The 12610-nt window shown below is 46.9% G+C and overlaps 1 protein-coding gene across 1 annotated transcript; it reads right to left on the reverse strand.

Annotated features, from left to right (window-relative positions):
* Nucleotides 1-158: 158 nt before the first annotated feature.
* LOC120966426 (cytochrome b-c1 complex subunit 6) lies at nt 159-8631 on the reverse strand. Its single transcript, XM_040392449.3, has 5 exons — nt 8570-8631; nt 8443-8487; nt 1250-1334; nt 591-680; nt 159-450 (listed from the first exon to the last, which is right to left on the reverse strand). Coding segments are annotated over exons 2-5 (210 nt in total). The 5' UTR covers nt 8445-8487; nt 8570-8631; the 3' UTR covers nt 159-417.
* Between the last annotated feature and the right edge of the window lie 3979 nt (nt 8632-12610).

The following is a 12610-nucleotide window of genomic DNA, read 5'->3' on the forward strand; positions in this document are numbered from 1 at the left end:
TGGCCATTCAGTTTCCATCTACTACCTCTGTTCCTAAATATAAGACGTTTTGGTAGTTTAAATTGAACTGCCAAAACATCTTGTATTTATGAACAGAGGGTGTAATTCACAAATCCAGATAGTTTTATGCACATAAAAAAATTGCACCAAAAAAGCAATAGGAAAAAATGGCAGCATTTAGTCCTCACTCAGTCCTGGGAATATCTCAATTCACAACAAAATTATATCGTGAGCCAGCAACGCCTCTGACAACAACAAAACGTAAAGTGGCCGCAGAAAAACTGTCGTGTTACCCGACAGGCAAAACCTTCTTTTACATATATGATGATAAAGACCTGAATTGTCAATAAGGCGTGCAAGTGATACTATTTATTACCACTGTTGAGTGAAAAGTAGCTAGAGAGAACAATTTCCTTGTCATTTTAAGCTATCAAAGAGCTTCTCAGCAACCTGTAGGATAGAAGTAACAAGCACAAGCAAGTTAGATCAGTCAAAGAGCTGCAAGGAACAAAAGAACACAGGAACAGTTTGGCTTCTTCGATCAGCAAGGCACCCATAAATTTGAGTACAACCAGGAAGAGAGCACTCACATGCTTGTCGATGCATTTCCAGTAATCGAAGTACTGGCCAGTACAGTGCTTCTGCCCGGTCTCATCACCTTCAATTCTCTTAACGCATTTCTGTGCATAGCATAGGTGACATAAGATCATGTTCCAGTGGTAACAAAACAAAAGGTATTCAGGAAACGAATAGTCTACAGCAGTGAAGAAAAACTTCTCATAAATACTCAGATCAACTGACAATTAGATAGCCAATATGAAGTTCTTGATTGTGAAGTTCAATTATAAACAAGGAACACCCCAAACAGTTGCTGAATAACTGTTTGGTATTTCAACTGTAGACACTAGGTACAGCCTTGACCTTGGCCAATTGCTAAATATCAGGTGCTCCCGGGAATCACATGCTCCAGTGCTCCCCAGGAACCTGGGCCGTTGGTCATGGTCGGGGTCCCTGGATCTGCACGTAATTACGGGACTCCTGGGCTGTTTTGTGCAAATTTACTGCGCTCCGACCATGGCCATTCAATACAGGTGCCTCAATCGCACGGGAGCACATGACTCCTGGGAGCAACTGATATGCACTCTAGTCTAATACATGGTTGCAACAGTACACAATTTTATTTAATGGAACACACTAGGAGACATAACCACATTTGTGTGCGTATACAACAAATCGAACAGCATATTACCTGATATTCATACCACTGGTAGACACACTTAGCCTTCGTACGATCCTCTAGGAGTGCCTTTGGGTCAGATACCTCCTCATCTGCCCTGAAATACAATACGGCATCATATATTAAGAACAAAACGACTTGTAAATCATAACTTGCACAAATAGCAATGCTTTAAACACAGAACAATTCAAAGCTGTTGAACCGGTATGAGCCTGGCCCATCTCCACTTGGCCCATAAGGCCCAGCCCATGTGGAGACCTAGAAGAGAGAGGAGCTGCTCGAGTCTGAGAGTGAGCGTAAGTCAAAAGCCACAACCCACCCGCCAGTGCAGTAGAGGGAGAGGCTGGAGGTGAGTTCTTCCCAGTTCAATATGGTATCAGAGGCCAGCGACGGAGAGTCCTGGAGGTGGCGAGGCGATTCCAGGCTGCTGCAGCGGCGGCAGCTCATACGTGCACTGGCCGTGCGTGAGCTGCGGGCGCGTGCAAGAGACGGAGAGGCAACTGCTGCGAGGGATTGCTGTGTTCGGAGGGAAGCAAGCTGCTGCTGTTGCTGAGCGAGAGGAAGAAGAGGAGGTGCGGCTGCTGGAGTTGCTGCACGGGAGGAAAAAGAGGAAGCTGCTGGGTGCGCTACTACTGAGTTTGCTGCTGCTGCTGCTGCGTGGAGAGGGAGGAGCTGCTACTGCTTGTGCTGCTGTTGTGTCTGCTGGTGCTGTGTGGCTGTGCTGCTGCTGCTGCTGATTGGAAAGGGAAGAGGAGGCAGCTGGAACTGCTGAGAGCTGGATTGCTGCTGCTTCTGCTGGAATGATTGCTGCTGCGTGTGGCTGCTCGCCAGAGGGGAGAAAGGGAGGTTAGCTGCTGCGTGTGGCTGCCTGGGAGGATGATGGCAGGTGGTGAGGCCGTGGATATGTTTGGCAGGTGGTGAGGCCATGGATATGTTCAAACGACTTGGCGGAGGAGACCAGGGTCATGGATTCGGTGTGGCCAGACTCATGTGACGCAGAGGAAGGCACGTAGGAGATGAAGTGCTCAGAGGAGGTGGAAATGTAGCTGGGTGCAGATGTTGGGGGCTGCTTGCCTTGGCAAGCAGAGACTCGGAGGATGCCCTGCTCGCCACCATCAAGGAGGAAGCTGTGCTGCGTGCACGTCTGGCCTCCGCCGAGGCGTCCATTGATGTTGCACGGGCAAAGGTGGCTTGCATGGTAAACACGACAACCTTCATTAGGGATGTCAAAGCGGCGGAGGTCATCGAGGAGGAGAGGACCAGTTCGGCCCTTTTACAAATGAAGGTGACACTGAAAAGGCCACAATTGGTGCTCATAAACTGATCCGGAGTGGGTGCTGGACTCTGGTCCACCTAAGCATGTTGCGGGTAAATGCAGTGTGTTGAGTCCTGCAATAAGCTTCCTCCTACTCACAAGGGCACTATTCAAACTGACGATAGTACAAAACTGTCGAAGGGGTTGGTACAGTAAAGTGCACTTTGACCATTTCTCTGTCCGATGTTTTACATGTGCCAGCGTTTCCTGTCAATTTGGTCTCTTTGAGTGATCTAATTGGTCAAATAGACTGTCGTGGACTTTTGACAAGTTCTGTTGCTTGATTCAGGAGCGATAGACGAGACAGATAGTTGGGACTGCCACTAAACGCAGGGGGCTCTGGTATGTGGGCCAGGGGATGCAGCTAGACTTGGTGTGTGCTGCGACCATGGAGGAAAAGGAGAAGCAGGCGATGATCCATCACTGTAGGATGGGGCATGTACCTTTCAATAAGATGAGTAGAATATTTCCATATGTTATGTCACTTATGTGTCGAATAGGCAAGGGCAAGTTGACATGTGATGCTTGCGAATATGCGAAACACACAAGAGCATCACATGTGAGTAAGGGGCTTAGGAGCATATCTCCTTTTATGCTTATTCATTCGGATATATGGACTTCCCCGGTGGTGTCAATGAATGGAATGAAATATTTCGTTACCTTTATCGACTGCTATTCTCGTATGACTTGGATTTGTTTGATGCGTCACAAGGCTGAGGTGTTTAGTCGTTTTCAAAATTTCCATGCCTTTGTGAAGTATCAGCTTCAGGTGCAGGTGTGGGTGCGGGTCATCAGGACTGGCAATGGCACAGAGTATGTGAACAACACCTTTGGGGCCTTCTTGTCTGACCAAGGTATTCTTCATCAAACTTCATGTCCAGACACCGCTCCCCTCCTCACAATGGAGTGGCGGAAAGGAAGAATCGACATATTCTTGAGGTTGCTCGGTCGTTGATGTAATGATGAATGTGTCCAAGTTCTTGTGGAGTGAAAGCAATTATGACAGCCACATACCTGATCAACCGGACACATTCAAGGATACTAGGCATGAAATCTCCATGTGAGTTGCTGTTTGGAAAAACTAAGTTTGTTGTTCCCCCAAAGTTGTTTGGGGGTACCTGTTTTGTTTGAGATCACCGGCCTTTCGTTGGGAAGCTAGATCCGCGGACAGTGAAGCGTGTATTTCTAGGCTATTCTTCTAGTCAGCAGGGGTATAAATGTCGGTGTCCCTCTGAGAAACGCAGATTTGTCCGTGTGGATGTCACCTTCAGGGAGTCTAAGCCATTCTATGTGAGCTGACAGATCTGAGTTTGTTGTTTGAAGAGGGGGAGAGGGTTTTGTCTCATACTCAGGGTGATTTTGTGGGCACTAAAACTAATGATGATGTGCAGGTTAAGGTCCATCCAATAGTGGGTATAATTCCGGTTGGTACGCTCACTGATGATGATGTGCAGGTTCAGGTCTTGCCAGCCGACAGTGGGTACAATTCAGATTGGTACTCTCGAGCTTCCTGTTTAGGATCGGTGGCAGAAGAATCCCCTGGTGTACTCACCATGGCATCCACAAGTGCAGGGGGAGCAACAAGGAAGTGATGTGTCAATTAGATGTCAAGAATGCCTTCTTGCACGATGAGCAGCAGGAAGAAGTGTAAATGGAGATGCCACCAAGTTTTGGTACTTCAGAGACCATGGGGAATGTATGCAGGCTAAAGAAATCCTGGTATGGACTGATAGATTTAGACCATTGTTTTTATTTTTAAGGCGGTAAGGCAAGGCAGGCCCCAGCGCCTCACCGCCTAAGCGCTAAGGCATAAGGCAAGGCGACGCCAGAGGGTTCTAAGCAGCAGAATAGAGTAGAATTTGTTAGTCAAGTAGGTATATACACCTTGCCATTCCTGCTGGACTGCTGGTTGCTTGCTGCTGCTGCTGTCCTGGAGAGGAAGATCTGCCGGAGAAGAGGGGAGAAGTTGCAGGAGAGGAGGGGGAGGAGGAATTGCAGGAGAGGAGGGGGAGGAGGATCTGCCGGAGAGGGGGGAGAAGCTCAGCTCCAGCAGCCAAAGGTGGGGGTGGGGGGAAACTGAAACTGGTTTGAGCCCTCTCCCCTCCTGCCAGTAACTGTTGGCACCCAGACTTTGTTTCCCGCCCTTTACTTTCCGCCCAGAGTTCTGTTTCCTGCCTGAACTCCCAGCCCTGCCTGAGGTGTCTTCATTTGCTTAAGGCAGGCAGAATGGCTCCTAGGTGGACGCCTTGGACGCCCTATGGACTAAGGCGGACGCCTTAGACATGCACATAAGGCAAGGCCAACGCCTTGTGACCAGGGGCGCCCTGACGCCTAAGCGTCGCCTAAGCGACACCTTAGGGACGCCTTAAAAACAATGATTTAGACATGCTGTCTATGGTATGGGGTATGGTCAATGTAACAGTGACCACACGGTGTTCTACAGACACTCTGATCGGAACATCACCATTCCTGCAGTTTATGTGGATGATATTATCGTCACTGGAAAGATAAGGAGGAAATAGGTAAACTGAAGGGATGTCTGAGCAAGGAGTTTGAGTTAAAGGAATTGGTCAACCTAAACTACTTCCTTGGCATAAGTGGCCTGGACAGACAAGGGAATATCTGTGTACCACAAAAATACACCTTGGATCTCTTGAGTGACATGGGCATGATGAGATGTCGTGCATCCCCTACTCTGATTAAACAAAATCATCAAGTGACAGCACAATCAAGATGAACTAGTGAAAAGGTAGATTATCAGGTCGGGAGCTTATTGTACTTGTGTCATACCAAGCCTGACATTGCTTTTGTCATGTGTGTGGTGAGCAGATACATGGGTGAACCAAGGAATGGGCATCTTCATCAGTACACAGAATCCGAAGATGGTTGAATGGCACTCCAAGAAAAAGGTTGTGTTTGTGAAGAGTGGACATCTTGAGGTGGATGGCTATAGTGATTCTGATTGGACAAGTTGTCAAGATGATAGAAGATCAACTTCAGGCTATTCTATGTTTATGGTAGGAAATTTGGTGTCATGGAGAAGCAAGAAACAGATAGTTGTGTCTAGATCAACAGCAGAAGCTGAGTATAGAGCATTATCTCAAGGGTTGAGTGAGATGCTCTGGGTGAAGAACCTACAGTGCGAGTTGAAACTTCTGAGGAAGGGGCCCTCAAGTGTATGGTGTGACAATCAGTCAGCCATAAGCATTGCCAATAACCCAGTTCAACATGACATGACAAAACATGTGGAAATTAATTGCTTCTTCATTAAGGAGAAACTTGATGATGGGATCATCAACCTTACTCATGTCAGCTCTGGATAGCAGGTTGCAAATTGCTTGACAAAGGGACTGGGAACCAAGGACTGTAACTTGGCATGTGACAAGATGGGGTTGATAGCTATCTACCACCCATCTTGAGGGGGAAGGTTGATAGCTATCTACCACCCATGTGCAGACCTAAAAGAGAGGAGGAGCTGCTCGAGTCTGATCGTGAGCATAAGTCACAAACCATAACCCAGCCGCCAGTGCCATAGAGGGAGAGGCTGGAGGTGAGTACCTCCCAGTTCAATAAAAGCACTACACATTCCAAAGTGAAATTACCAGGAACTTCTTTAAATATAGACATCTCAACAAAACTCAACAGCAATATAATCTCATATATTGGACCGCAAACTACAGTTCCTAGCTGGTCTGCACCACCTCCACCCATGAATTCTCCATTGAAGACTGATCTAGGTATCTACATTAATGGATCCCTATGGAGATCCCCACTCCATTGCCCACTCCCTGGATCTACCGTTTCTCGGTTTGTTCCAAGGCAGTGGGATACTTTATTGTCAAGAAAAAGCTCTACATTGCAGTATATTTACGTGCCATTTCCATCTTTGGGAATATGGTGGTCGAAATTGGATTTTGGAAAAGAGATTATGAACAAGAAAAGTCTTGGACTTTGGTTCACCGCAATAGGAACAAGCATTATCACTGCAAACAGATGACTGATATAAATGTTAAGAATGGTATTACTACTCTTTTCTGGTATGATGAATGGATACCAAACTATATCTATTGTATCCATGTATCCACTCATTTGCCAAGCACAAAGACATATCTGTTCAGAAGGCCATGGAATATCTCTCTGTAGATTTCCATGATATGTCCTCCCTGCCCATGTCTAGTATTGCTGTGCACCAATGCCAAGAGTTACTTATTAATCTGGATGCTACTGAGGACATAGATGAGTGGAAGTTTGTATGGAATGGCACTAAATATTCAACTAAGAGAACATTTATTGAGCTTATTGGCAATCCTCCCCCTGCCTATGCACCATTCAAACGGATATGGTAATCATGCTGCTTGTCAAAACAGAAGTTTATCTTCTGGCTGCTCATACAGAACATGCTCAACACCAAAGAAATGCTAACCAAGAAAAACTTCTATATTGAGGATGAAAGTTGTGTTTTATCTTTTATGTGAACAGGGGGAGAATGAAAACTTGATGTAGTTATTCTTCAGTGATGACTTTAGCCAGAACTTCTAGTTAAACCTAGGACATGGAACTCAGTCTTCATGGCATGATCATTGAAGCTAAGCAAAGAATGAGAATCATATGCTTCAACGAAACACTCAAGGAGCTTATGGAAACACAGAAAAAGTATCATATTATTTGACAATAAAACCAAGAATCTTATCCACTGGATATCCAATTTCAAAGAGCATTTCTACATCATTATGAAGAGAGCAAAACCTAACTTGAAAGAAGGCACGAACACCTCGTTAGATTCATTGTAATTTATTTATTTTTCTCTGTAATAACTCCTTCTAACCCTCTCTACTTCCGTTTGTACAGTTCCATATTTGTAATGAAAATCAGAGCCACAGTGGGGGCCCTGCCTACTGTCTTCTGCTCCCAAAAAAACCTGGCCTGCACGCCGTGTCAACCTCCCCCAGCAAAGATACAAAATGAAAATGTTTAACGTCGATTCATCTATCAAGGTGGGTTATATACTTATAGTGGCTCACATAACTTAGGCGGAATGAGGAAGGTCGCAGACATTAGAACCAGCCAATAACCAACTTGCATCTTAACTACGTCTATGATACATCAAGTGAGAAAAACGCCTAAACTTCTGTTATTGAAGAGGATGCTATAGCTTCGTACATTATGTGCCTATTTGTTGCAACTAAATGATACTCCCTCCGTCCCAAAATAACTGTCTCAACTTTGTACTAACTAAAGTTAGTACAAAGTTGTATTAAGGTCAAGACACTTATTTTGAGACGGAGGGAGTATTTTGTAGTCCCACTGAAAAAGAATGATTCATTTGAGCTGGCGTATCATCAGGTTTTGCTGTAATGTGCATTTTCTCTTGTACTATTTTTTGCGAAATTCTCCGGATTCCAAAAGTTGTGCATCGTTCCCCACAAGACAAGAACATTTATTTCGAAATTAAAAAAATATCTTGTACCCTCATCGATGTCTTGCCCAAGGCCCCCAACATGTCAGAACCGGCCCTGGCTAAACAAGCGGCAATGGACCTCAACACCTCGTTTGATTGATCCATGCCTTATCTTTCAGATCCTGACAATAAGGCAGGCCATATGAACTGCTGCTCCTGAGCACGGACTCCTCAGCATCCATCAGCGGTTGAATTGCAACAAAATCGTAACACGCATCGTTCCCCATAACAGATTGAACATAGGCAGACATTCGCAAATCTAAATGCCCTAGAATTAATGTTTAATTCGAGCACGGTAACAGAATCACACGATCAGCAGCACATGGATCCCCACCCACTACAATGCAGCGACCTGCTCAGCCTACCGTGAAGCCTGCCCTACAGATCAGCGAGATAATACGGGAATATAATCGATTGGATCGGATTACTCACATGCGTGCGACGCTTCCGGTGGCCCAAGAACTATCCCGCTTCCAACTGCAGAAAACGAGGACGATTAGCCTGAAAGGAAACGAATTTGGTAAAGACGAAGGGATCGATTACAGGGGATTCAGTTAACCTCTCGTTGAATCGAGGAAGACGATCGCGGCCCGGGGGTGTGTGTGTGTGTGGGGGGGGGGGGGGGGGGGGGTGGGGGGGGGGGGGATGATGGCCCGAATAGTCTCTTTTAGGGATCCAGGATGGCCCTTTAAATTCTTTTATTTATCCCGAAAATATTTCCTAAAAATCCCAAAAATAAAATCCTTTCTCAATTATTGTCGGGTCCCGAGTCCAGCCGGCCCTAGGGAGGGGCGGCCCGGGGCCCCAACATCCAAGGGGCCCGCCACACACGCATGCATGGGCCATGCACGCCACAGCCAACAGGCCAACATCATCTCATACATCACTAAGACATAGGTAGCCCACGAGTCCACCACGTTCGAGGGAATTTACGGTCGCTAGTTTCCTTCAGATCGTGAGCCATGACGAACCCTAATCCCCGGCTCCAGTGGATGCGTGTCTGAAGCGCTGGACGAACTGCCGTCAGGCCGCCGCAGTACACACTCCGGTGAACTCCGTCTTTTAAGCGCCGGACACGCACATCGTGGAAGCGCCTTCCTCCGTCATTCCACATTGGTTCCTCATCGATCGAGGCTAGCGGTCCGATTGATCCGAGGTATGCCATATTAATAACTTATTCATCTCTAAATGGCTATATTTCTATAAGTATATTGCTAATTATATTATTTATTTCCATATACATGATGCATACCTTGCACTGTTTAACATCTGATGCATTACAATTTGCAGTGTGTTTATCATGTCATACAGAAATTGTGCAACTAATAGTGAAAAATAAAAATGAAACAGTGTATCATGGTTTGATAGAATCACATTGAGGAGCTATTGGCAATCTTTTCAAAAGTAATACTGGTGCTTCGATGAACACAATCAGTTGGCTATAGTTGCTAGGAAGAGGAATGTTAAAAACAAAAATCTAATGTTTATAAATTTTCGGCAATTGTAATGAGCGAACGTGCTCCAACACGGTTAAGCGTGCAACTTAGATCCGATACCGTCTCCTCCTCATGGTCGCATGTGTGGCTATAATCCTGCTGATGGCAGGGGTGATGTGTGTCGCGTGCGGTGCGTCGCGTGGTAGTGCATTCCTAAATTATTTGATATAAATATTACGTTCGGAGGCATTTAAGAGTTTACTGGTAAATTTTCATATATATATATATATATATATATATATATGTGTGTGTGTGTGTGTGTGTGTGACGCCCCGAGACCGATGCTCCAGAAGACTAACATATATTTCGTGTTCGCCGTGTGTTTTATTTTGTTGTTGTTGCATTTCATCATGTCATCATGCATATTGCATCCGCATGTTTTCATAAAAACTCGTAGTCGTTCACAGTGTCGCTTCTCTCTGTCTCCGTTGACCTTTTGTCAGCCCCTCTTGTCTTTCTCGACCTCTCTCAAACCCCCTCGCGTGCGCGTCTGAATGCTTCCTGAACCCGACCCGCATGGTCATGACCAACAGGTCCGGATCATCTTCAAACATCCCCTAAATATCATCGATTTATTTATTGAACTCACCTAGTCTATTTTTCTCAACCGCCCGATTTTGATCGGAGGGTCCGGATCTACCCTAAACTCCCCCTCTTTCCTTATATAAGAGACTCCTAGTCTAAATCTAGACAAACCCTAAAATTAAGGACCCATGTCCCATCCAATCCTCCTCCCCGCGGCCACTCTCTCGGGATGCATCCCGCAGCCACCTGGATTTCAACGCCGGCCAATCCCCACCGAATTCCATCGATCCATCCATCCAACCGCATCTCCCAACGCCCACCTCTTCACTCCGAGCAGCTCGCGAGGCACCGGCCTCCTCAGCTCCTCTGGCCCTGCAGCAACCTCGCCGGAGCTGCACCCGCGTCACCGTCGGCGACCACCTCCATCAGGCCGGACCCCGCACCCCTCGTTGCTTCTCCTTCTCCCGTTCCATCTGGTTCCCTCTCTCACTTGCTCTCTGTCTTCTCCATGGAGACCCGCAGGAACATCGCTACCATGGTCAACCTCGACGTGCCTCGCCGCTGTCGAGTATGGAAGGGTCGACCTCGGTTTTGCCTCCCCGCCTCCTTCGATGCACCACCAGGAGCCCTTGAAGCCTCGCGCCGCCCCGTCTTGCGAGCACACTAGCGCCTTGGACCGATGCCACCAAGAGCCCCGGCGACCCCTCCTGGACCTGCTGCTGCCGCCAAGTTCCCCGCTGCCGTCGCGAGTCCCATGCCGTCGGCCTTCCCTGCGACCTCGCCTCCTCTGCTTCGCTCCAGGAGGACGACCTCAACATCAAGTTCCCCTGCCTACATCGCCTGAAGCCGTCGCCTCGCCGCCAAGTCCCAGCACGCGCCCGCGAAGGCTCTGCTTCGCCGCGCCACCGCACGCAGACCCCTCTGCTCTCCCGCGCCTCTGCCTCGACCTCCGCCTCGCCAAGTCCAGCCGACGACCGAGGCTGCACCCTCAGCTCCGAGCCGACCGCCGCCCTGCGCCTCGTCCGCCTTGTCGGGTTCCTCGCCAAGTCCCGCGTCGGCCTCTGCTTTGCCCTGCCGCCGCGCCTTCGTTCTGTCTCCTGGTGAAGGAGACGACCAGCAGCCAAGCCGCATCGAGCGACGACCGCCTCGCTGCGTTGACCACGCCCTTCCTTCGCCTACGTGGACCGCAGCCACGCCTTCGGCCCAGCGCTCCCTGCCGGCCTTCCTCTCCATCGCGTGGGCTCAGCCCCTCTGGTGAGCGCCCAGTCAGCCCAGATTCGGCCCGTAGTGTTTTTTTCCGCTGCTGCGAATTTGTCTAATTATCCAGAGAGCGCCTGTTTTGCAGAAAAGCCCTCATGTTCATGCATTTAATAACTCACAAACCCTGCATCATATGTAGATAATTCATATATGAAAAATGCTTAGAATTTCATCTAGTTTCATAATATGTAACTTTCATCTATGTTTAAAATGTTTAAATTGATGTTTGCATTAATTTGCTTAAATGCCATGCTAAAATGATTTATTTCATAACTAAATAACCGTAGCTCCGAATTAAATAAACTTTATATGTAAATGGAGTGGAAAAAATGCCTAGTTTAACATGGTGCACTTTGTTTTACTGTTTAACAACATTAAAATATGTTTGAGGGCAGAACAATAGCTAATTCAAAATATGCATATGGGGATTTTTTTTGGAATTGTTGTTTGTTGTTCCGGCCTCATTTAAACTTGCCTAGATAGGTAGTTTTCATATGCTTCACCCCTTGTCATGTTTAATAACATTTAATGTTGTTGGTTACATAAACAAGAGCGAACTAAATAAATGAATGTGGTGTTTCATCCATATGCAACTCGTTGCATATTGAGCTCCACTTAATTGGTAGTATTGTTTGTTGCACTTTGCCATGCTATGCCATGCCTATTTAAACCGGACATGCATCATACTTGATTGTGCACCATGCCGTGTTTATATGATGGTTGTTTACCATGATGTTTGCTTCTTTCCGGTTGTGCTTCTCCTTGATAGTTCCGCTTACGTTGCGGTTGTGAGGATTCGTACTTCTTCATGGACTCGTTCTTCTTCCTAGCAGGATTTCAGGCAAGATGACCATTACCCTCGATATCACTTCTATCTTTGCTTGCTAGTTGTTCGCTCTATTGCTATGCTGCGCTACCTACCACTTGCTCTTCAAGCCTCCCAGATTGCCATGTCAGCCTCTAACCTTTTTCACCCTTCCTAGCAAACCGTTGTTTGGCTATGTTACCGCTTTTGCTCAGCCCCTTTTATAGCGTTGCTAGTCGCAGGTGAAGATGAAGAAGTTTGTTCCATGTTGGAACATGGATATCATGAACTTTGTTGGGATATCACAATAACTATTATTTAATTAATGCATCTATATACTTGGTAAAGGGTGGAAGGCTCGGCCTTATGCCTGGTGTTTTGTTCCACTCTTGCCACCCTAGTTTTCCGTCATACTGGTGTTATGTTCCTTGATTTTGCGTCCCTTACGCGGTTGTGTGATTTATGGGACCCCCTTGACAGTTCGCTTTGAATAAAACTCCTCCATCAAGGCCCA

This window comes from Aegilops tauschii, chromosome 6 (genome assembly GCF_002575655.3).
Source record: "Aegilops tauschii subsp. strangulata cultivar AL8/78 chromosome 6, Aet v6.0, whole genome shotgun sequence".
NCBI lineage: Eukaryota > Viridiplantae > Streptophyta > Magnoliopsida > Poales > Poaceae > Aegilops > Aegilops tauschii.